Source organism: Ranitomeya variabilis, chromosome 4, assembly GCF_051348905.1.
Source record: "Ranitomeya variabilis isolate aRanVar5 chromosome 4, aRanVar5.hap1, whole genome shotgun sequence".
In the NCBI taxonomy this organism is placed as follows: Eukaryota; Metazoa; Chordata; class Amphibia; order Anura; family Dendrobatidae; genus Ranitomeya; species Ranitomeya variabilis.
In genome coordinates this window covers 734418803-734445213 of record NC_135235.1, presented here as the reverse complement: position 1 = coordinate 734445213, position 26411 = coordinate 734418803, and the positions used below count along the sequence as shown (strand labels likewise).

Sequence of the window (26411 nt, the reverse complement as noted above, 5' to 3'; positions counted from 1 at the left end):
TGTAGTCCGCGTTTCCTGGGCCCACGGAAAACTTGAGCCAGCCCTACCCCCCCAACAACTTTAGCCAAATGACCCCCAATTTTCAATGCCTAACTATTATTATAAGGCAAATTAAGATTGACAAGCTTAAGTAACAAGAATTGATGTTTTTGGCATTAAAATGGGCACTGTAGGTGTTTTCCTGTCCTCCACTCACTGCCGACTTTGCTTTCCCATTGACTTGCATTGGGTTTCGTGTTTCAGTCGGATCCCCGACTATTCGCAATAATCGGCTGATTTCACCAGACCCGACTTTTGACAAAGTCGGGTTTCACGAAACCCGACTCGATCCTAAAAAAGTAAAAGTCGCTCAACTCTACTCCTGAGAAATAACATGGCAATTTCTGGCTTCATGAACACTTGTAGTATCATCAATCCAGGTGAAATGATATAAGTAGGGCGAGTACACATGCAAACTACAGTAATTATGATAAATGAATGGCAGATATTCTAATGTATACACATCATCAAAAAAATAATGGTATGAATACAGATTTATCTGGAGTGTTATCGGGGAGGGGTTGTATCAGTTTGAATGAAAAAAAAAATCGAATCCTTGGAAGAAGATGACAACTTTATTATATTTTATGTAGAACAATTACATATAATGATAACATGTAACATTGAAAATATCTTTGTTCTACTGATGTCTCTTTCTAAAAACTATTGTGTAATTTTCTTAATAAAATTATCTAGTAAAAAAGTGTGTCTTATAGTCTAAGAAATATAGTAAGTTCTAAAGTAATGTCCCTCTCTCATTCAATTATACGTCTGTCTGTTATATGTTTTTGTACAATTTGTCAATAACGTATATAGTTTAGTATAGAGTATATAGTATAGAGTTATTTTTGATGGTCAACAAAATACTATTTTCCAGTAATTCATTTTTCACACTCTAGGTATGATAATGTCTTCTCCTCTGCGTGGGATTTTGACTTCTATTTCCTCATGTTTCGTCCTGTTAAAGGGAACCTGTCACCCCCAAAATGGAAGGTGAGCTAACGCCACAGGCATCAGGGGCTTATCTACAGCATTCTGTAATGCTGTAGATAAGCCCCTGATGTATCCTGAAAGATGAGAAAGAGGTTACATTATACTCATCCAGGGGCGGTCCCGCTGCTGTCCGGTCCGATGGGCCTCGCGGTCCGGGGCCTCCCATCTTCTTACGATGAAGTCCTCTTCTTGTCTTCATGCTGAGGCTCCGGCACAGGCGTAATTTGTCTGCTCTGTTGACTGCAGTACTTTGCTCTGCCCTCAACAGGGCAGACAAAGTACGCCTGCGCCAGGGCCGCAGCGTGAAGACAAGAGGACGTCATCCTATGAAGATGGGAGGCCCCGGACCGGACCGCGACACCCATCGGATCTTACCGCCCGCCCAGTTGAGTATAATCTAACCTCTTTTTCTCATCTTTCAGGATACATTGGATGCTTATCTACAGCATTCCAGAATGCTGTAGATAAGCCCCTGATGCCGGTGGGCTTAGCTCACCTTCCATTTTGGGGGTGACAGGTTCCCTTTAAAATATAAACACTTCTATAAACCTCTCATGCTGGCGCGGTTCCAGCAGTGTCAGCACTTGCATTTCGGGGGCTCAGGTTTTCATGTCATGTGAGCCCTGCATCCAATTAGCGGTGGCTTCAAGGGAATCTGTCACCCCAAAAATCGTATATGAGCTAAGGTTACCGGCATCAGGGGCTTATCTACAGCATTCTGTAATGCTGTAGATAATCCCCCGATGTAACCTGAAACATAAGAAAATCAGGTTAGATTATACTCACCCAGGGGCGGTCCCTGTGCGGTTCGGGTCCGATGGGTATCGAGGTCGGGCACCTCCCATCTTCATACGATCACGTCCTCTTCTTGCCTTCCTGCCGCGGCTAGGGCATAGGCGTGCTTTGTCTGCCCTGTTGAGGGCAGAGCAAAGTACTGCAGTGCGCAGTGCCGGGAAAGGTCAGAGAGGCCCGGCGCCTGCGCACTGCAGTACTTTGCTCTGCCCTCAACAGGGCAGACCAAGCATGCCTGCGCCGGAGCCGCGGCAGGAAGAGAAGAGGAAGCCATTGCATGAAGATGGGAGGCGCCGGACCCGGATCGCGACACCCATCGGACCCGAACCGGGACAGCCCCTGGGTGAGTATAATCTAACCTGTTTTTCTTATGTTTCAGGATACATCGGGGGATTGTAGATAAGCCCCTGATGCCGGTGGCTGCAGCTCATATAAGATTTTTAGGGTGACACATTCCTTTCACTAAACAGATCAAGGGGATCACAGTCCAAAATGCAAAATTGACCTCAGAAAAGTAATGTAATATAATAGTCTTATCCAAGGACCGCTGGAAATGAATGCCAAAAATTCTTTATATTTAAATAGTGACCAGTCATACGTAACACCAACGTTTCGGCAAAAGAGCCGAATGGTGGATTTGGGCTGTAGGAAAGAGGGTGAAATGAAAAGCAAATAAATATCCCAAACGGATATAAAGTGAAATAGAAAATCCCCAGAAGAGATAAAGTATTACCTGATATTAAGGCTATGTGGATATCGGGAAAAGCCGCCGAAGCGGTAAGGTGCGGCGTTTAATGTAGTGTCACCTATTTATGTCAGTGAGGCGCCGATGACCGGAAGAAGAGCATGGCGTGTATGTAATTAGAGCGCAAGCGTAGGAAAGCCAAGTAGCGCATTAAGAATTAAGGGACAGAAGTGGGGTAAAGAAAAGAAGCTGTGGAGGTAAAGCTGCGGTATCACAGCACAAATCGACTATCCGTTGTAAAAGGATGAGGTTACCTATACCTGCTCATTTCATTTCTCATAATCACAATATTTCACAGTTACGCTATCAAATCATTGAGAGTATACCGATGGCTAGAAGAGGTGGAAACAGAATTTTGAAATTAAAAGAGAGGCATATTGGATTCACACCCTTCAGACTCTAGAACCATATGGCCTAAATAGGGAATATGAGATATTCTATTAAATTTGACATATGATTCTACCTCCTCATTTTAATGTGGCATTTTCCTCTCCAACTTATGTGTTTCATATTATTCATTCATACCGGTTGACCTTCCAGTGTTCATAATTTGACACCGATGACATGGATATATTGATATTTGTATGTTCTCCTATATGTGTATGTATAGAATTATATATAAGTGAATTAATTCTCTAAATCATTGAATATAGATGTACTAAGTTATATTAATCTTACAAAATGCTAATATGAATTTTTTTTATTCTTCTTTCCCATTTCTCTTTAGATGTGAGTTCAGAGGTCCTTCATTTTCGGGTGCAGGTTGGTTCCCTATACGGCTGTCAATATTCTTATCTATCTTACTGTATATCTCTACATTATTAGTTTCACTCTATGATTAATGTATACATACATTTCCCGTACATGATATATCTATGCACAACCTTTCTTCTCTATTGTACACTATTTCCTTATATAGTGGTCTATTATAGTGACTATTATACTCATTTATTCATATTGCGCTTTGGGCTCCTCTTTATTTCTTTATATCTACATGTGTTCAGTAATTTTTTTTTCAGCTTAGACTCTGAAAGCAGTCTTAGTTTAATCTTCCTCTGTGATACCGCAGCTTTACCTCCACAGCTTCTTTTCTTTGCCCCTCTTCCGTCCCTTAATTCTCAATGCGCATGCGCTACTTGGCTTTCCTACGCTTGCGCTCTAATTATACACGCCATGCGCTTCTTCTGGTCATCGGCGCCTCACTGACATCATTAATAGGTGACACTGCATTACACGCCGCACCTTACCGCTACGGCAGCTTTTCCCGATATCCACATAGCCTTAATATCAGGTAATACTATCTCTTCTGGGGATTTTCTATTTCACTTTTTATCCGTTTGGGATATTTATTCGCTTTTCATTTCACCCTATTTCCTACAGCCCAAATCCACCATTCCTGTTATACAGGTAATTATTTGATTACCGTTTGCACGCGTGGGACCATGTGGGATTATTCACCTTTACTATATAAGACCTCTGATTTACACTTATTGTATACGTTAGATTTACTATAGGTTATGGTATTTTTCATGTATAGTAATTGTCACTATTTTTTTATTTCACAGCTTCTTTAATTTATTTTGTTACAGGATGATGATGTTATTTTAGGTTCTTCATAACATGCACCATTATGGTCCTTGATGTACATATGTGCACACATATATATGTGTTTATGGATGTATATTCATCTATTTCTTTAGCATCTATAATCCGCTTCTGGTGTATGCCCTTTACATTGAGACTTTTGATTGACCAGTTGATGTATTGATTTATTGATCTGGATTATTTTCTTATTCTATGGTATTGTTTTGTAGATAAATACCTTGACATAGGCTCTTTTGCTGAAATGTTGGTGTTACGTATGACTGGTCACTATTTGAATAAAGAATTTTTGGCATTCATTTCCAGCGGTCCTCGGAATAGTCTATTACATTCCCTTTCACTGTTCTCACCTTCAGACAAATCGAACAATAAGAGGAAGTCAAAGAGAAGTTACAGCACTGGCTTCTTGTTCGTGTTCAATACGTCTGAGGGTGGGGACAGTGAAGCTGGGGCTGATTGGGCACAGGGCTCGTGTGATGCAACAACCTTATATGAGCCCCAGGAATGCGAGCGACGATGCCACTGCAACAGCACTGGCAAGAAAGGTGAATATGATTTTTTTTTATTTTAACAAGGCCAAACATGATGACAACTCCTTTAAGAAAATACTATTTCCGTTTAAAACATTTCCCACATTAAGAACATAAAAAAGGCTTCTCCCCTGTGTGGGTTCTCTGGTGGTTATCAAGAAACGATTTCCGGTTAAAATATTTCCCACATTCTGAACATGAAAAAGGCTTCTCCCCTGTGTGAATTCTCTGGTGGTGATCAAGATGCTCTTTACGGGTAAAACATTTCCCACATTCTGAACATGAAAAAGGCTTCTCCCCTGTGTGAATTCTCTGGTGGTGATCAAGAGGCTCTTTACGGGTAAAACATTTCCCACATTCTGAACATGAAAAAGGCTTCTCCCTTGTGTGAATTCTCTGGTGCTTAAGCAAATCAGATTTATGGTTAAAACATTTCCCACATTCTGAACAGGAAAAAGGCTTCTCCCCTGTGTGAATTCTCTGGTGCTTAAGCAAATCAGATTTCTGGTTAAAACATTTCCCACATTCTGAACAGGAAAAAGGCTTCTCCCCTGTGTGAGCTCTTTGGTGCTTAAGCAAATCAGATTTCTGGTTAAAACATTTCCCACATTCTGAACAGGAAAAAGGCTTCTCCCCTGTGTGAATTCTCTGATGCTTAAGCAAATTAGATTTCTGGTTAAAACATTTCCCACATTCTGAACAGGAAAAAGGCTTCTCCCCTGTGTGAGCTCTTTGGTGCTTAAGCAAATCAGATTTCTGGTTAAAACATTTCCCACATTCTGAACAGGAAAAAGGCTTCTCCCCTGTGTGAATTCTCTGGTGCTTAAGCAAATCAGATTTCTGGTTAAAACATTTCCCACATTCTGAACAGGAAAAAGGCTTCTCCCCTGTGTGAGTTCTTTGGTGTATAACAAGATGTGATTTCTGGTTAAAACATTTCCCACATTCTGAACAGGAAAAAGGCTTCTCCCCTGTGTGAGCTCTTTGGTGCTTAAGCAAATCAGATTTCTGGTTAAAACATTTCCCACATTCTGAACAGGAAAAAGGCTTCTCCCCTGTGTGAATTCTCTGGTGCCTAAGCAAATCAGATTTCTGGTTAAAACATTTCCCACATTCTGAACAGGAAAAAGGCTTCTCCCCTGTGTGGGTTCTTTGGTGTATAACAAAATCTGATTTTTGATTAAAACATTTCCCACATTTTGAACAAGAAAATCTGTTCTCTGCTGTGTGAATTGTTTGATGTTTAAGAAAAGACTTTTCAAGGGGAAAGCTATTTCCATATTCGGAAGATGAAAAAGGCTTCTTTGATTTAGGAACAGTTCGTTTTTGAATGCTTATTTTGTGACTTCGAATTTCCTTAGTAGTTGGTAATGAATCAGAAGACAGGACCTGTTTCAAAAGATCAGATGACAGATCTTTGCTGTGAATGGATGATGGTACATCTGGCATAATAACATTCAGTTCAAATGTATCCTGTGTGATCTCAAGATCATCTGATTTAAAAATTGAAGATGTCAGCTGTCCCTCTGATCTCCTGGTACAGTAATCTAAGAATAAAACCAAATATTATTTTTCAATGAAATATCCTCAAATTTATTTTTTTAATATTTCTACTTAAACTATAATTAAAAATGGCAACTTATGTAAAATATTTTAATTATTCACCAACAAAATGACAGTTCACAGTCTAACAGAAAACCTCATCGCATGAACCAGTGGAGCGTGGTGTTCAACTGTTTGTTCATTGTGCCTCCCAAATATGGAATAAAAAGCAACCAAACAATGTTATGTAGATACAAAAAACAAGTCCCCACTCAGGTCCATCATCTGTCAATGGAAAAACAGAAGTTTCTACATTATTAGTGGCTTGGGCAACAAAGAAAAAACAACGACAAGAAATTCCAATATAATCAATGATAATTAAATTAATCATTTTATTAAGGTGACCAGGTACAGAGGAAAAGGGAGAGGGAGAAGGAGAGAGGAAGATGTACCCTCTCACACATGTCAGAGTCAGACAACCCACAGAAACCAATTATATATCACAAAGGGCTATACAGGTATGGACTATAATAAGATAACTTTGCAGTTATTGCACATTTACCCCATATGGCCATAGAAAAAGAAAAATCACGGCACCCTTCATATACTGAATAAAGCCATAGCCACAAAGGCTATTATAATTACCAGTGGGGCCGGAGGTATGACTGTGGGCGTCCTTCCCGACGCGCGTTTTGGCGGTGCAGCCTTTCTCCCTTGAGCCACCAAGTTTAAGGTGCCTGCAACCTGTGATACCATCCATTCCAGCAGGGCTACCACGGTGTCCAGCTAGCCAGCTAGAGTAATCTGCACCCTACTTAGGCCAACTGGAAAGCACCGCGCTCTACTAAAGATTGAAGCATATTGCCGAAAGCTGCGAGATACAGGCTTGTTCTCCTCTGGTCCAGTCTTCTGTACTCAGCTCCCAGCTTGTGTATTTGTTTCCTGTTGTGATCCCGGCCTGTTTACTGACTACTCTTGTTTCTTTTGATTTTGTATTTTTTCTTCACTTACGGTTGTAGCCAGACTACCTGACTATTCTTCTTGCCATCTTATACTACTGAAAAGCAAGTATCAATGAGGCCCAAGCCTAGGGGTCTGTGTGTAAGTCCATATGTAAAGGGGTTAAAGAAGTTAAAGGATGATGGGTAAAACTGCGACTATATAACACACCTACTAAAATAATCAAGCTGAACAGTCTTTTGAAGTATAAAAAAAAATGAGGATCTAATGGCAAAACCTCTTCGGGGTAATTCGAGTATGGAACTCAGTGGCTCTTAGAAAATATTGGCCTTTATGATAGTTCATATTGCTATCACATTAATTTCAAATATAATTTTAAATAGCACTATTTATAAGGTTGTGTGTGAACGTTGCGTATTTGCTTGCAGAAATTTCTGCAAGGTTTCTGCATCTCTTGGCAGAAAAACGCATCTTACAATACGCGCGGTTTTTATGCATTTTTGTGAATCTAAAGAGCTAAATAAAGATATATTAAAAAAATAATAGTTGTGATGTCATTTCCTTGTTCAACCTCTTCAGCCAGATACCCTCATTAATATTAAATAAAGACACACACACACACCAGCCTATGTAGGAGCAGTAACATAATTAACCTACATATTCTGTAACAAAAAATCAATTATCAATTATTGCGTGAAATGTAATATCTGTTTATATTTCAAAATATCTAAAAAAATTTTGCATGGGCTCTCGCATAATTTTCATAACCAGCAGAGGAAAAACCGACAGCTGATATTAATATTCTGGCAAGGAGCCAATAGCCAAAGGTTCGCAGGCTACGAGTATTAATATCAGCTCACAGCTGTTTACTTAGCCTTTACTGGCTAGTTTACAGGGAAACCCCAGAAAAAAAAATTACATGGGCACCCCCTATAAAAACGAACCAGCAAAGGCGAGGCAGACAGCTGTGGGCTGATATTAATAGCCTGGGAAGGGGCCATGGATATTGGCATCCCCCCAGGCTAGAAACAACAACTCTCAGCCACCCCAGAAATGCTGCATCTTATAGATGCGCCAATTCTGGCACTTAGCCTCGCTCTTCCCACTTGCCCTGTAGCAGTGGCAAGTGGAGTAGACAGTTGTGGGGTTGATGTCACATTTGTATTATCAGGTGACATCAAGCCCACAGGTTAGTAATGGAGAGGCATCTATAAGACACCTCTCCATTACTAACCATAGTGATATTGTATAAAACACAGACACCCAGAATAAATTTCTTTATTTGAAATAATCACAAACTCCTTTATTGAATCAAAATTTACCATACTTACTGAACACCTAATCTCCAACTCCCTTGTCTCCTGCAAACAATCAAAAAATGATAAACCAACATATAATACTATCCTGTCCACCGTAGTCCATTTAATACCGAGTGTCCCATGGGGATCTCACATGTAGAACAGTCACATCAGGAGATGTGACTGCTCTACCCGGCCTCCGGTGATACAGTGACAGGAGGTAATTATTCCCGCAGTGTATCACTGCGCTGCCGTGAAACTTCACTGGAGTTCATCAGCTCCGATGCTCTCACTTACGGCACTACCGCTGTGTGAGAATTTTCCCACGCAGCGATGCCTTAAGTGAGAGCACCGGAGCAGATCAGCTGATTAACTCCAGTGAACTCTCATGGCGGCTCAGTGATACACTGCGGGAGCGATTACCTCCTGTCAAAAGACGTAGCGAGATGGGAGTAGTAGTAGTCTCATCAGATGACGCCTGGGTATACACGTCGCATGAGTACACACACACAGACACACACGCACATATTCTCCACCCACACACAGAGACACGCACATATTGTCCACCCACACACAGAGACACGCATATATTCTCCGCCCACACACTCTTCCTCTTTCCGACATTTCCCTTTGACAATTTGCTGCGTTTTTGGCAGGAAATCTGCAAACCTTTTTACACCTGCGTTTTTGCTGCAGATTTCACTGACTCAATTGAAGCCCGTGAGTCAAAAGTGCTGCAGAAACGCAAAACGAATTGACATGCTGCAGAAAATAAAACGCTGCAAATACGGACGGAAATTTACTGATAATGTGCACAACACTTCAGGATTGTCATTGAATTCCCTTGCTTTAGTATTCCATTGCGTTTTTGGAGCATTTACACACGTAAAAAAAGCCGAGAAAACGCATTGTGTGCATACAGCATAATAGTGCAGATCTGACGTGTGATAAGGGAAAAGGGAATGGAGACCTTTTTAAACCCCTTAACGACCAGCGGTATTTTTGGTTTTGCATTTTAATTTTTTTGCTCGCCTTCTTCCCAGAGCCATAACTATTTTTTTTCATAAATATTGCCATGTGAGGGCTTGTTTTTTTGTGGGTTTAGTTGTATTTTTGAGTGAGAGCTTAATTTTAACATATCATATACTGGAAATCGGAAACAAAATTCCACGTGCTGTGAAATTGCAAAAAAGTGCAATCCCAGAGTTTATTGTTTGGATTTTTTACTATGTTCATTAAATACTAAAACTGACCTGCCATTATGATTCTCCAGGTTATTATAAATTCATAGACACCAAACATGTCTAGGTTCTTTTTTATCTAAGTAGAGAAAAAAAATGCCAAACTTTGCTAAAAAAAAATAAATTGCGCCAATTTCCGATACCCGTAGATTCTCCATTTTTCGTGATCATGGGTTGGGTAAAAGCTGATTTTTTGCACACTGAGCTGACGTTTTTAATTATACCATTTTGGTGCAGATACGATCTTTTGATCGCCAGTTATTGCATTTTAATGCAATGTCGTGGTGAGCAAAAAAACGTATTTCTGGCGTTTTTACTTTTTTTCTGGCTACGCTGTTTAGCGATCAGGTTAATTCTTTTTTAATATTGATATATCGGGTGATTCTGAACGTTGCGATATCAAATATGTGTATGTTTGATTTTTTATTATTTTATTTTAATTAGGGCAAACGGGGGGTGATTTGAACTTTTATATTTTTTTTATATTTTTAAAAACTTTTTTTACTTTTGGAAAGCTTCAATAGCCTCCATTGAAGACTAGAAGCTGCCATAACCCAATCGGCTCAGCTACATACAAGCGATGATCAGATCACCTGGATGTAGCAGAATTACTCACTTGATATGAGCACCCACCAGTGACAACCATAGAGGAATACAGGAGACCTCTGGTTGTCATGCCAACCCATTGGTGACCTGTCATCACGTGATGGGGTCACCGATGGGCAGAGTTCTGGCGTGATTGCCAGAAGCGCATGTTAAATGCTGCTGTCGGCGTTTGGCAGCAGCATTTAACGGGTTAATAGCTGAGGGTGGATCGCGAATCCACCCGCGGCTGTTCCTTGCACATGTCAGCTGTTCAAAACAGCGGACATGTGCCTGGAAAGATGTGCGCTCACCGCCGGAGCCCACATCAAAGGGAAGGTGTCCGACATCGGCGTACATTTACAACCGATGCAGGAAAGGGGCTAAGGACTAACAAGGAGTTACAGACTCAGATAACTGAGGGACTAACAAGGAGTTACAGACTCAGATAACTGAGGTAGGGCGATCCCACCACAATCAAACTATCATACAGATGAACAGGTAAAAAAAGACATAGAATAGAAAACTAGGGGAGTGCTCAAACACTAAACCAGAGTTGCACTCATTTAAGGTGGACCACTGGAGCCATTGTGAGTCCTGTTCAGAAGAGTAGAGAAAGTATTAGTGCCCCCATTTCAGGAGAGATTGTGCAGTAATCTGAATTCCTTAGGATTGAAAACATAATGTAATTTATGATGTGGAGTGAATCCATGAAACCAGGGCTCGAGCCAACACATCTCCAGCAGGGGTGAATAAATGTATATTACAGCCGTCAGCCACGCACAGCTCAGAGATATATCATGGCACAGGGGTAATGCTTTTTATGTAGTTTATCACAATCCTCTTTGAAGTTATTCAGTTTTAAAAGAAATTGAAAATTCAGTATAAAGGGAAACTCTGTTGTTACAGTACAGAGATTCACCCTTGGCCTCACTGCACATTCAATGTTGTTGATCATAAAAGTGAAGTTTGACCAGAAAGACTGGACCTGGTCTTGTAGGGACCATATGAGCACATTCAGCAGCACAGAAGGAAGAGAAGGTTGATCCATCCAATATCAGGGTTCTAGGAAGCCAACAGCATCATTAAGCTCCGCTTTCCCTTACAGGCCCATCATTATATTTTTCTTCAAGTTTTTCTAACTTGTCAGCACATTCTACATATGCTGTCATTTGGCTTTGGAGTTTACAGATCTGAGCAGGTTACGGTCAGTGTCTCCTAATTTCAGGGTATAGGTTGGTCCTCCAGGCTCTATGTTCTATAGAAAAGGGCTTTTAATGCCCAAAGTCATTTGAAGAGTTTGGGTGGAGGAGAATGTTGTGGTCTAGAGGAAAAATGGTGATCACACGATTGTGATACGGCCGGACTACACCACTGATAAAGCAGCCACAGCCGGGGACTGAGAAGAATCTGTGACTTCTCTGCATTTAGTGGTTACTACTCACCTGGGAAGTCATATGAAGGAATCTCCTCTTTACACCGCTCATCATTCTTCACATATGTCTCTGTAGTATTAATATGGGTCAGATCTTCACCCTGAAACAAATATTGTAAAAGTCACAGACAGATGGAGAAGTCACATCTATGATCAGCTCTAATCCTGCCATCTCCACCGTTCTCATTACACAAATATAAACCGGATTACTTACCGGTAATTGTATTTTATGGAGTCCACGACAGCACCCACTGAGAGAGGGTATCCGCCCCCAGGAACAGGAAAAAGTACAAGAGGAACCGCCAAGAAAACATTAGAACATCTTCATAAAAACTACTCAGTATGTCTAAACATATACCTCAGTATATACTACCATCACCCGGAGTGAATTACATACACATCTCTAGTATGTGCTACTAAAGGAAGGAAGTGAGTGGGTGCTGTCGTGGACTCCATAAAATATAATTACCGGTAAGTAATACGTTTTTTTATTCTCGCCATGACAGCACCCACTGAGAGATTTTCAGAGAACCATCATCTGGAAGGGACCCCCGTATTGAGAACAGATCTCCTGAAAACCAAGTCAGAAGATGATGACAAATCGAGTCTATAGTGGCTGTAAAAGCTAGATGGTGAAGACCATGTTGCAGCATTACATATCAGATCAATCGAGACGTCCACCTTCTCAGCCCAGGAGGATGTCATAGCCAATGACGAATGTGCCCTTATTCCATCCGGAGGACCTTCACCCTTTGCTGAGTAGGCCAGACAGATTGTATCTCTGATCCAATGTGATAAAGTGATCCTCGTGACTCCAAAACCCTTCCTGTGGCCCTGAAAGGACACAAACAGAGCTCTACTCTGCCTCCAGGGATGAGTTCTGTCTATATAATGTAGGACCGCTCTCCTCACATATAAGGTGTGGAATCTCTTGGTCCATGTGTATCCTACTTTAGCACTGATACATAATGTCTGGGAGGCAATTAAAAAGATTAGGGGTTTGGAGCTCTTGACAAATTTTTCCCCGATATGGCAAAACGAGACTCTACCGGAATTTGTTAAAATGGGAGAATTTAAAAATTGGATGAGACTGGGAATACAGTACATGGTTCAGATGCAGGACGTGCAGGGACTGGTGCCCTTTTAGGTTATACCATGCATTATTCGCTGCTCTTGTATGTAATGGGGAGAGGGGGAAGGGAAGGGGAAGGGAGGGAGGAAATTTCTGAAACTAATGACCATTGCTAATGGTGTACTCATTGCGATTTTTGTTTTATTTCTTTGTACCTTGAATTTGGTTAAATAAAAATGTATCTGATTTTTAAAAAAAAGGTGTGGAATCTCTCTTCCTCAGCAGTAGAAGGGTTATCAAAAAAGGAGGGAAGGAAAATCCCCTGACTTCTATGAAACCTGGCAGCCACCTTAGGGAGGTAGAAAGGATCTGGCTTCAGCAGTATCCTATCAGGAAATACTAACAGGAAAGGAGGGTCGATAGATAGAGCCTGTATGTCACTAACACTTCTAGCTGATGTTAAAGTAACTAACAGAGCAGTCTTTATTGATATGTACTTTAATGCGACAGACTCTAAAAGGTCTAAAAGGAGGACCTGTCAGGACATCAAGGACCAGGTTCAGGTCCCAGGGAGGCAAGCGAGCAATGTGTACAGGGTCACTACGCTCACACGCTAAAATAAACAGTACAAACCATCTATCTCCCTCAATATTACGACTAAATAGGGCTCCCAAAGCGGATAGCTGAACCTTTAATGTGTTAAATGAAAGACCCAGCTCACGACCCTTCTGCATAAACTCGAGAATTGCAGAAATTGGAACCTCACTAGAGAAGGGCCCAGTATGAAAATTAAGGAACTTCCTCCACACTACTGTATATCTTCGTCGTGGATTCTTTCCTACTCTGCAGACTGGCACTAATAAGGTTGTCAGAAAACCCCCTTAGTTTCAACATCTGCCTCTCATGTTCCACGCTGTCAAGCAGAGACCCCTCACCCAAGCATGAGGGAATGGACCCGGAGAGATCAGGCCTGGATCTGATGGGAGGATCCAGGGGTCGGATATTAACATGGCCCTGAGCCATGAAAACCATGGTCTCTTGGGCCAGAAAGGAGCGATGAGAATTACCCTTGCCCTCTCGTCCCTGATGACTGGTGGAAGCACCATCATTGGGGGAAAGGCATAGGCCAGACTAAACCGCCAAGGGAACTGGAGGGAGTCGACCATCTCTGGTAGATCTGCCCTGTCCAGGGAGGCAAACCTTTGGACCTTTCTGTTGGCCCTGGTAGCATACAAGTCTATTTCCGGAAGCCCCCAAAAGTCCACTAATTTCCTAAATACTTGGTGACTGAGACCCCATTCTCTCTGATATAACGTATGGCGACTGATGGAGTCCGCTTTGAAATTTTCCACTCATTTGATGTGAATCGCTGAGAGGGTCAAGAGATGGGTTTCAGCCAGTTGGAGAATCTCCAACGCAGTAGACATCAGCACTTTTGATCGAGTTCTGCCTGGCCAATTTACATATGCAACTGACATGGTATTGTCCAACAAAACTCTCACATGAGACCCCCGCAGCTGTGGGAGAAAGTGATGTAGAGCATGACTGACTGCCTTTTATTCCTTTAGATTTGAGGAGTCATCAGCCTCCTCTATGGACCGCTGCCCCTGGGCCAGGTTATCGTCCATATGAGCTCCCTATCCATCAGGACTAGCATCCGTAGTAACTATCCTGGACGGTTTCACTACCCATAATAGACATAAAACCTCCAACTCAAGAGCCTCCTGTTGTGCTGGAGATCTAAGGGTATGTGTCCACGGGTCGGTTTACATCCGGATTAGCTGCGGATTGAATGCTGCATACAACAACAGCATTCAACCGGCAGCATCCAGATGTTACAGCATAGTGGAGGGGATTTTAAGAAATCCTGCCTCCACTATGCGTGCGAACACGCACCCGGCAGCCCAGCGTTTACGGACATGCGGCGCGTCTTTTTAGAACGCAGCATGTCTGTTTACCTTTCGGCGATGCTCCATCGCTGCAAGGTAAATCACAGGGCCCTATGCATAGGGTGCGGAGATTCCGGATGTGTGCAATGAACACATCCGGAATCACCGCGCGTTCAGAAGGGGGCAGCACTTTGGGTGGAGAGGGTTTTCCGCTCCGTCCAAAGCGCCGTAAATCCAGACAGTGGACATGCACCCTAAGAGAGGTCATGACAAAGGAATCCGGGGGGATACAAAGAAACTCTAGTTTCAACCCTGATGTTACTAAGCCCAGGGTCCAGGGATTAGAAGTGATCTCCCGCCATCTGTGGCAAAAGAATTTTAACCTGCTGGCCACAGGAGGGTCAGGGTCAATGGAATTTATTACTCTTCTTGGAAGAAGATCCGCTAAAAAGGGCACCTTTTTGTTTGGTCTCCTTGGTCTCGGTTTTCATAAGGCCTCCTCCTACCGAATGGTCCCTTTCTGAAGGCCCTCCTGTAGGACAGAACAGAATGGTTAGGGAACCCCTTCTTTCTCTCTCCTGCCTTGGTGAGAATATCATCGAGCATGCTGCCAAACAGAAACTCACCCTGGAATGGAATTGCGCACAATTTAGACTTTGATTGCACATCCCCCTTCCAGCCCTTCAGCCATAGGGCACGACAAGCAAAATTAACAAGACCAGCTGACATTGCCGCCAGGCGTAGGGATTCCACAGAAGCATCAGCTAGATATGCTGTAAATCCCCTGATCAAAGGAATAGAGGTAAAAAGCCTCTCTAGACAATTCATTCTTGATCTGTTCCTCCAACTGGTCCACCCAAACAAGCACTGACCTTGCTGTACATGTGCGGGATATAGCCGGTCTAAAGGCTCTGGTGCCGGACTCCCATGATCTTTTAAGTAATGTCTCTGCTTTGCAGTCTAGAGAGAGTCAGATAGGACCCCAGAATCTTCTACAGACAGGACAGAATGCCTAGAAGTCGAGGCCACTGCAGAGTCCACCTTGGACCAAGCTGTCAGGTCATCAACTTCAAAGGGACAAAGGGATACATCCTCCTGGAAGATGAAGAGAGGAACCCTCGTGCTGCCCCTGCTTGCTCCATTCCTTTCTGACCAAATCCTTCACTGCACCAAAAACTGGGAAGGCATGTCTCTTTTTCTACGAGAGACGTGCAAACATAATTTCCTGCGTAGATCTAGCCTCTTTCGCCTCAGAAAGTCCCATTGTATTTCTAACTGATTTCACCAGGTTATCCATACTCTCTATGGGAAAACAAGATAGCCCTTCTTCACCAGATGATGATGATTCAGAAGCACCAAAGGATCCAGCCTGGTAACTACCGGAAGCAGAACTGGAGACAGGGGTAACACTCCTAGCTTTGGACATATGTTTCCTAAGGACTGAAGTTCCTCTCTTATCATTAATCGTATATCAGCGGATCTACCCGAGGACTCCTCCTCTAAAGTCTGGCTGATACAACTCTGACACAGTCTTTTAAGATAGAGGTCAGAAAGGGGTTGTGAGCACAAGGCACATTCTCTGTGCTTGGCTTTTTTAGTTTTCTTAGCCTGAAAGGGAGGTACACAGAAAGAAGGTGAATCAGCTTAGTAGGCAGAGTCATGTAACACTCACCCAGTGAAGCTGTGATGTGGTACCGGTTCTGGAAGCGGAGGCAGAGCACGAGTTCTAGAAGGTTCACCTCCCTTACTCTGTACCCTTTTGTCAGTGGAGTCACCATCTCTGGAGCGCCCACTGCTGCTCTTGGGATTGCTGCGCAGCTGCACTTCCACCACCTGTGGTGCCCCTCAGATTCTCCTGGAGAGGACATCTTTGGGACACATCGGCAGCAGGAGGCCGCCAGATCTTATACTTACAGCCCGTCCATCTCCATAACAAGCCTCCCCTGACCCCAGGAAGTGAACCCAAGCAATTTTAGTTCAGGAATTCTGAATGGGCAGTACGCATACGTGGGCCGAAACTTGGAAGCACAGACTGATGGAGGAGCAGGTCGGCCGATGCACGCATCCCGCTCCACAAGATGAGTGCCGGTCTGGTCCTACTGCACCGCGTGAGCCAGGACAGCCTCTCCCGGATCCTGGCCTCACATCATCCACCATCAGACGAGGGGGGAGTCGGACAGGCAGGGCTCTCCTGACGCTGCTTCTGGTGCCGCAGCTCCTGCCATTCCCCCAACATAGCACAGGCGGCAGGCACAGGCGGCAGGCACAGGCCCAGGTAACCTTTCCCCTGCAGGTTCCCGCAGGAACAGGAAACCAATATAGGAGGCGAGGGGGACCACCCCTTTTTATCTGTAGGTTTCCTGATCCTGGGGGCGGATCCCCTCTCTCAGTGGGTGCTGTTGTGGCGATAATAAAAAAAACATATAATACTGGTGGATAAAACAAGACTGAGCACAAAACCTTCACAGTTGTCTACACATAATAGGGGAGATCTCATGACACCTTCTCTCCATCTACCTGATGATCCTGAGGAACATTGGGATCTCCTTGTTTACAGTCCTGTGGAAGAAGAGGACGGGGACATCTCTCTGGCGTTGTCCTCTTACTGGATAGATCTGGAGGAAACACATACAGGGACTGAATTCATTCTTTACATACAGATAATTATAGGCTGTGTGTATTTAGTCCTGTCTATTACCTGATGATGTGAAGGACTGAGGAACCTCCATCATGACGTCCTTGTACATATCTTTGTGTCCTTCTAAATACTCCCACTCCTCCATGGAGAAATAGACGGCGACATCCTGACATCTTATAGGAACCTGACACATACAATGAAACCGTCATCCCCCGATCCCTTCATAGCGTTACTGTATAATGTCCCAGCATTCCCAGCAGTGTCACCTCTCCAGTCAGCAGCTCAATCATCTTGTAGGTGAGTTCTAGGATCTTCTGGTCATTGATGTCCTCATGTATCAGGTGAGGTGGAGGCCCCGTGACTGGGCTCAGGGGTCTTCCCAATCCCTCAGACACAGGGTTCTGACAGCGCTCAACAGAGGTCTTCTTCACTACTGTGTAATCCTGGTTATGGAGAGACACATTAATAAATCTCACTACAGACATTTCCAGAGTCCTCACCTCTCCAGTTCTGTCCATCTGTTATTCCCATAGATAAGAATGATGTAATGTGACGACATCAGAACCTCTCACCTCTCCAGTAAGCCGGGAGAGGATCTCTAGGGTGAGGTGTAATATCCTCTCCGCCATCTTGTCTCTGTCCATTTCTATCTTTGATTGGTAAATCAGGAAAATTATCTTATATAAAAGATCTTCACAGAGGATCGGATTGGATATTGAAGAGACCTGAATGAGAAGATGAGCCGATGTAACATCATAAAATTCCTGTAGATAATAAGGGGAAACATATAAGAAGGTAGAACTTGTAGGTATATTCTATAGTCTTGTATGGACTGGAAGATAAGTTGAACTGCTGACTAAAACATCTCCTCCATGCTCCCAATCACTGGCTATGTTACTCACAGTCTTGGCGACTGATTGGCTGTAGGAATCACAAGTTCGTTAGGTCTGAGCAGAAAATACAGAGACTGGCGGGAACCCAAGCAGCAATGGTATTTTTGTTATTTTACAGTATTTAGTTTTCTTCTTTACATCTACTAATAAAACCTATATATTTCGGCCACAGACAACAAGCAGTTTCTTCCTCGGAGTCGGCAGCTGAATACGTTCCTCATAGACTCATCTTCCATAACGCTAATTCTCGTCTCATTTCCCGACCCTGGAATCGGCATTAGTAATACTGCAGGAGATATTCATTACACGTGACAGGAGAAATAACGACTTCATGATGAGGACGACATCTTCATCTTCTACTGCGGCTCTAGGAACAGATCTGTCCAGAGTCCGTCACTGACTCCATCCCCACCGGCCGTCTACATGAAGGTTTCCCAACAATACTGTGTGGGCCCCGTACTATGAGAGTAATACAGGTTTCTTTGGTTCCCGTCTTTCATAGTTGGGTCGTTTGTATTTATTAGTGGAAAAGGAACAAAACCATTGTGATTCTAATAAGGAGACAACACAAAACCCCCTAAATATAACATTCTATAACAACCCCACAATCTGTGACTCTTCAGGGTAAATCACTCTCACCATTGGATTAGAGCTGATACTACGGAGCTAAAGGGACTAAACAGACTTTCTGTCACCTCCATAAAGGGGCACTTTTCCGTGTTTGTCAGAACTGTCCGAGGATTATTAGAGGTGATAGTTTCCCCCCAATTAGAAGGGACACCTGTGGATATTGGGGTCTTTACCTGCTACAGTTCTGGTGTGGACCCTCCACCCGCAGAGCAGCACACCACATACATGGCTGCTCTGTGCGCACAGGACCTGTGATGAGGTCACAGGAGGGGAGGAGTCAGGGGTCACATGATTAGGGGCCTCAGTGTATGCAGGACTCTGCTGTGCTGGTTGTCATGGTGCTGGATGAGGGGAAGTTCATGTGTGGGGTCAGGAGGGGTTTACAGTGTGGATGTAGGAGAGCCGTGTGTGTACGAGGTGTGCGGAGCGGAGCCGTGTGTGTACGAGGTGTACGGAGCAGAGCCGTGTGTGTACGAGGTGTACGGAGCGGAGCCATGTGTGTACGAGGTGTACGGAGCGGAGCCGTGTGTGTACGAGGTGTACGGAGCGGAGCCGTGTGTGTACGAGGTGTACGGAGCAGAGCCGTGTGTATGAGGTGGACGGAGCAGAGCCATGTATTCACGAGGTGGACGGAGCAGAGCCATGTGTTTATGAGGTGTATGGAGCAGAGCCATGTGTGTATGAGGTGTACGGAGCGGAGCCATATGTGTATGAGGTGTACGGAGCAGAGCCGTGTGTGTATGAGGTGTACGGAGCAGAGCCGTGTGTGTACGAGGTGTGTAGAGCGGAGCCGTGTGTGTGTCTGAGGTGTATGGAGCAGAGCTGTGTGTGTATGAGGTGTACGGAGCAGAGCCATGTGTGTATGAGGTGTACGGAGCGGAGTTGTGTGTGTATGAGGTGTACGGAGCAGAGCCGTGTGTGTACGAGGTGTACAGAGCAGAGCCGTGTGTGTACAAGGTGTACGGAGCAGAGCCGTGTGTGTATGAGGTGTATGGAGCAGAGCCGTGTGTGTATGAGCTGTACGGAGCGGAGCCGTGTGTGTACGAGGTGTACGGAGCAGAGCCGTGTGTGTACGAGGTGTACGGAGCAGAGCCGTGTGTGTACGAGGTGTACGGAGCAGAGCCGTGTGTGTACGAGGTGTACGGAGCAGAGCCGTGTGTGTACGAGGTGTACGGAGCAGAGCCGTGTGTGTACGAGGTGTACGGAGCAGAGCCGTGTGTGTATGAGCTGTACGGAGTGAAGCCATGTGTGTATGGAGCAGAACCACATGAGTACGAGGTGTACGGAGCGGAGCCATGATTATAATCAGCCTTTGGGGGCTAAATGGGAATGGTTTTCTATCCTTGACCTTAGAGAGGCTTATAATTTGATACGCATCAGGAAAGTTGATGTGTGGTGATGGGAGAGAGTGCTCAGTACTTGATCGAGTATCCGGGTATTTGGGTGTTATACTCACATGTTTAGCGGCTATTAGACAGCCAATAAACACTCGGGGATTGCCCGCCATACAGAGTAACGCCATAAACATGTTGGCTACTGGCATTACTGTGACTGCCCGCCGTATAGTACCATCAAGTCTGTATAAGACCTGGTGACGCCATGTTTGGAGCATTGCACACGGACATAGTGTAGGGAGAGTTGCTGCTGGTGTTACATTAAACCAACAGCCCTTTTCAGGACTAATTCAAATACAAGTGCTTCTCACAAAATTAGAATATCATCAAAAAGTTAATTTATTTCTGTTCTTCAATACAGAAAGTGAAACTCATTATATAGAGTCATTACAAACAGAGTGATCTATTTCAAGTGTTTATTTCTGTTACTGTTGATGATTATGGCTTACAGCCAATGAAAACCCAAAAGTCATTAGTGATGAGCGAATATACTCGTTACTCGAGATTTCCCGAGCACGCTCGGGGGTCCTCCGAGTATTTTTTAGTGCTCGGAGATTTAGTTTTCATCACTGCAGCTGAATGATTTACATCTCTTAGCCAGCTTGATTACATGTGGGGGTTCCCTAGCAACCACGCAACCCCCACATGAACTTATGCTGGCTAACAGATGTAAATCATTCAGCAATGAAAAGTAAATCTCCGAGCACTAAAAAATACTGGGAGGACACCCGAGCGTGCTCGGGAAATCTCGAGTAACGAGTATATTCGCTCATCACTAGTCATTATCTCAGTAAATTAGAATAACTAATAGTGATGAGGGAATATACTCATTACTCGAGATTTCCCGAGCACGCTCGGGTGACCTCCGAGTAACGAGTATATTCGCTCATCACTAATAACTAACAAAAAACACCTGCAAAGGCTTCCAAAGCATTTAAAACGGTCCCCTTAGACTGTTTCAGTAGCTCCACAATCATGGGGAAGACTGCTGACTTGACAGATGTCCAGAAGGCAGTCACTGACATAATCCACAAGGAGGGTAAACCACAAAAGGTCATTGCTATAGAAGCCGGCTGTTCACAGAGTGCTGTATCCAAGCATATTAATGGAAAGTTGAGTGGGAGGAAAAAGTGTGGTAGAAAAAGGTACACAAGCAATCGGGATAACCGCAGCTTTGAGAGGATTGTTACGAAAAGGCCATTCAAAAAATTTGGGAAATTCACAAGGAGTGGACTGCTGCTGGAGTCATTGCTTCAAGATCCACCACACACAGATGTATCCAGGACATGGGCTACAAGTGTCTCATTCCTTGTATCAAGCCACTTTTGACCAATAGACTACGCCAGAAGTGTCTTACCTGGGCCAAGGAGAAAAAGAACTGGACTGTTGTCAGTGGTCCAAGGTGTTTTCAGATGAAAGTAAATTTTGCATTTCATTTGGAAATCAAGGTCCCAGAGTCTGGAGGAAGAGTGGAGAGGCCACAATCCAAGCTGTTTGAGGTCTGGTGTGAAGTTTCCACAATCAGTGATCGTTTGGGGAATCATGTCAACTGCTGGTGTAGGTCCACTGTGTTTTACCAAGTACGAAATTCAGCACAACCATCTACCAGGAAATTTAAGAGCATTTCATGCTTCCCTCTACCGACAAGCTTATTGGAGATTAAAATTTCATTCTCCAGCAGGACTTGGCACCTTTTCACACTGCTAAAAGTACCAATACCTGGTTTACAAACAACAGTATCACTGTGCTTGATTGGCCAGCAAACTCGCCTGACTTTAGCCCCATAGAGCTGGGCTGTGGATTCGATAGTTTTGACTTGAGATGTGTATACTGTATATACATTTTTAAACATGTCTTTTTCCCTCTTGCGGGCAGAATGTGCAGATGGCCGTGTGTCTCCTTTGTAGACACCCATATATTTTGCGTTTAATATCTTATGATGTGTGTAAACATCTATATATTCATCTACTGAAGTGCAGGCAGTATTTGCATATCGTTAAAAAGAGAGAGTGAAAGTGGCGCTGGTTTTAGATGTAAAATATGCGCTACCTGCAGCAAAATACTGACAGTCGCCACACAAGACTGTTAAAATAGGTAAAAAACATAAAATAGTATAGGTATTTCGCGCTGGTATAAGCTATCACCTATACTTGTGATTTAAGTGTATAGTTGATTAGCTTAAAAGTGCACTAAGGTCATACACCTCCCAGGTGGAGGAACCGTTGGAGTACTGCAGCCCGCAGTTTTGATAATACAGCCTCAATAACAAGTGAGTATCTTCAACAGTCTGAAGCCCGCAGTAAAGTCGTACAGCCTGAATAAAAAAGTACCTTCAAAGTCAAGCTGGATCACTTATCCATCGCTGTGGATCCTTGAGGTTCCTGGATAATGTGAGTAGAGTCTTTACTGGAATATCTGTATCGGAGAGCTGCCCCGGCCGGTGGCAGCTGCTCCGTGTACCAAGCTGAAGTTGGAGGCAGGAACACTCCGTCCAGGGCTGACAGCGACGCACAGTGCGAGTATAGTGAGCGGCGCGTCTAGGACCTGTGTGACGCAGTGAAACAGGTGACCGCCCCACGTGACTACAACATTCGATACAGATCGCGGTAAGGACCAACACAGCCTACGCGTTTCGAAAACTGATGTTTTCTTCCCCAGGGCTCAGTATTTGCATATCCATAATTTCCATATTTTACTTACATTTTTAAATATATATCGTTTTTGCTTTTAATCTTGAGTTCCATTTGTAAATTGTTTGTATATGTTTATGTACATTTTATTTTGTCATTATATACTTGTTATTTAACCATAATCACACTAATCTGCATTAAAGGGACTCAAAAGCTGCTCAGTATAGCTTGTTACCAGTCCCCTCTGTTACAGCTACGACTGCAGACACTTCCCAGCCGACGCCTCCACATTGCCAGACTATGACGACGTGGGGCGAGCGTCCCAGGTGGGAATGGAATGTGGACCCACTGGACCACAGAAGTGAACCTGGACCTGCCCAGACTAGTGAAGGGCAGAGAGCAGGGTCTGTGGCAGCTGAGCTTGTGGACAAGATGGTGACATGCAGAACTAGATAACACCGCATAACTTCAGGTAAGAAGAAAGATAAAGTTTACTCAAACTAAATCACAGTACATAAAGAGAACATAACCATGCCAAGCTCCCGATTCCGCACATCAAGAAAGGGTACACATCTCAAGGAAACAGACGAAGGCAGGAGGACATCACGGGTTGATGCAGTCCAGGGTTATCTGGCACGGGCATACTAGGACGGCCTCTCTCTCAGGTCTTGGGCATAGCACAGGCTCAGCAGGAGAGCATCAGACACCAACCCAGGACATCATCACAGGGTGGACCCTGGGGTACTGGTGTGACATCGGGACACAGGCAGAACATCAGGACATCTGGACATCTGAAAATCAGGACACAGGCTGGACATCTGGACATTGGACACAGGAAGGACATCGGAACACAGGCATGACATCAGGACACTGGTGTGGCGGCCTAGGTCATCGGCTGGGATACGGATGGCACAGAACCAGGCAGTGGTGGTCGGGCTCTGGGAGCCAGACAGAAGTCGCCAGTTTCCGGACATCGGACACCATCTCCAGGCACCAGGCAGTGGTCGTCATGTTCCTAACTACTGCAGTCAGGCTCCGGACATCGGACCTAGGAAGGTACTCAAGCGGGATGGTGCCAGCACCACTGAGTTGGACCGTGGCCGGACGGAGTTAGCCCCGCATAGCAGGCTGAGCACAGCATAGTAAACCCTCAGCAAAAACACTCCATCTTTAAAAGACAAACCCAGGTTAGTTCACAGTCCCTGGGTATAGGGTTCCAGACACAGAGGGACTTCAGGAACATAACACAGAGGACACAGATCAGAAAGGATCAGGTACAGGAATGAAAACCAGATCAAGAGTTCAGACCTGAGAATGCAGCCCTCAGGGAGGCGGGAAACAAGACACAACAGAAATGGGCCTGGATTTGCAGCCTCCAGGAAAGGTGGATCTGGGTACTCAGCCCCCAGAGCAGGCAGAAAAACAAGACACAAACAGGAACGGATCTGGGTATTCAGCCCCCAGAGCAGGCGGAAGAACAGGTATCAGTTTTCCCAGAACTGAACGCAAGCAGAACAGGAGCTGAACACCCCACACACATGGCAAGACTCAGAAAATTAATGTGAAGCTCTGGCATCGAGGGAGTTTATATAGGAGCTGCCCCTCAGCAATAGGCTGGGGAAGGCAACTCAGGTGCACACACTAACCTTAATAAAAGCAGGGAAGGTGTGGCTACGTGCACCCTAAGCACAAACAGAGACTATTACAGAACAGTCAGCACAAGATCTGAGGCTTAAGGCACCTGGCAGAGGTTTCAAGCCAGGACACACATGGAAAGTCATGCACCAGCTGCAGAAGACCTTTCAACCTGCGGATAAGTCCCACATTTCACAATATGGCAGCAGAGTTCATAGGTCAGAAAATCCAAACCGCTGACCTGCTTAATACGAACAAGATTATATGCCCCTCGAAGGTCAATCTTAGTAAACCAACTAGCCCCCTTAATCCTAGCAAACAAATCGGAAAGCAAAGGCAAAGGGTATTGAAATTTGACCGTGATCTTATTCAAGAGGCGATAATCAATACAGGGTCTTAAGGAACCATCCTTCTTGGCAACAAAAAAAAATCCCACTCCCAATGGTGAAGAAGATGGCCGAATATGCCCTTTCTCCAAAGACTCCTTAACATAACTCCGCATGGCAATATGTTCAGGCACAGACAGGTTGAAAAGTCGGCCCTTAGGAAACTTACAGCCTGGAATCAAGTCAATAGCACAATCACAGTCCCTATGCGGTGGAATGGAACTGGACTTGGGCTCATCGAATACATCCTGAAAATCAGACAAAAACTCTGGAATTTCAGAAGAGGGGAAGAGGAGATTGACATCAAAGGAATGTCACCATGAACTCCATGACAACCCCAACTAGTCACAGACATAGATTTCCAATCCAACACCGGATTATGTACCTGCAACCATGGAAAACCCAGCACAATAGCATCATGCAAATTATGCAACACCAGAAAATGACAATCTTCCTGATGTGTCCAAAACAGGGGTTTATTTTTAGCCAAAGGTGTAGCATCAATGCCCCTTAAAGGAATAGGATTCTGCAAAGACTGCAAGGGGAAACCACAACGTCTAGCAAATTCAAAGTCCATTAAGTTCAAAGCGGCGCCTGAATCCACAAACGCCATGACAAAAAATGACGACAGTGAGCAGATCAAGGTCACAGATAACAGAAATTTAGGTTGTACAGTACTGATGGTAACTGAACTAGCGATACTCTTTGTACGCTTAGGGCAGACCGAAATTACATGAGAAGCATCGCCACAGTAAAAACACAACCCATTCTGATGTCTGAATCCCCGTTGTTCCGCTCTAGACAGAATCCTATCACACTGCATAGGCTCAGGTATCAGCTCTGAAGACAATGCCATGGTGCGCACAGTTCTACGCTCACGCGAGCGCCGATCAATTTGAATGGCCAGAGACATAGAATCACTCAGACCAATAGGCGTGGGAAACCCCACCATAACATCTTTAACCGATTCAGAAAGACCCTTTCTGAAAATGGCCGCCAAAGCATCCTCATTCCATTTAGTCAGCACAGACCATTTTCTAAATTTCTGACAATACAATTCTGCTGCTTCTTGACCCTGAGACAGGGCCAACAAGGTCTTCTCCGCTTGATCCACAGAATTTGGTTCATCATATAATAATCCTAAAGCCTGAAAAAAGGCGTCTACATTAAGCAAGGCCGGATTCCCAGATTCCAGGGAAAATGCCCAATCCTGAGGATCGCCACGCAGCAGGGAGATGACAATTTTAACCTGCTGAATGGAATCACCAGAGGATCGAGGTCTCAGAGCAAAAAACAGTTTACAGTTGTTTTTAAAACTCAAAAATTTGGACCTGTCCCCAAAAAACAAATCAGGAGTAGGAATCTTAGGCTCTAAAACTGGAGTCTGAACAATATAATCAGAAATACTCTGTACCCTGGCAGCAAGCTGGTCTACACGAGAAGCTAATCCCTGAACATCCATGCTAGCACAAGACTCCTCAGCCA

General features: G+C 44.2%; 1 protein-coding gene across 2 annotated transcripts; it reads right to left on the bottom strand.

Moving 5' to 3' along the window:
- Nucleotides 1–4472: 4472 nt before the first annotated feature.
- LOC143767988 (uncharacterized) lies at nucleotides 4473–19130 on the bottom strand. Of its 2 annotated transcripts, XM_077256588.1 has the most exons (7): nucleotides 19055–19130; nucleotides 17931–18122; nucleotides 17625–17801; nucleotides 17419–17542; nucleotides 17238–17335; nucleotides 11770–11860; nucleotides 4473–6248 (listed from the first exon to the last, which is right to left on the bottom strand). In XM_077256588.1, the coding sequence occupies exons 2-7, from the start codon at nucleotides 18000–18002 to the stop codon at nucleotides 4807–4809; spliced, it is 2004 nt and encodes a 667-aa protein (XP_077112703.1). In that variant the 5' UTR covers nucleotides 18003–18122; nucleotides 19055–19130; the 3' UTR covers nucleotides 4473–4806. The 2 variants fall into 2 exon arrangements, with proteins under 2 accessions (XP_077112703.1, XP_077112704.1); XM_077256589.1 differs by lacking the exon at nucleotides 19055–19130 and having other exon boundaries at nucleotides 17931–18450.
- Between the last annotated feature and the right edge of the window lie 7281 nt (nucleotides 19131–26411).

Bases quoted from the DNA above. Each gene is read 5' to 3' on its own strand.
- LOC143767988 (XM_077256588.1), bottom strand. From the start codon at position 18,002: ATGGACAGAGACAAGATGGCGGAGAGGATATTACACCTCACCCTAGAG. The intron at 17,336-17,418 runs GTAATAGACAGG...TGTTTCCTCCAG, and splicing joins TCAGTCCTTCACATCATCAG to ATCTATCCAGTAAGAGGACA. The intron at 11,861-17,237 runs GTAGATGGAGAG...TATTTGTTTCAG, and splicing joins ATGTTCCTCAGGATCATCAG to GGTGAAGATCTGACCCATAT.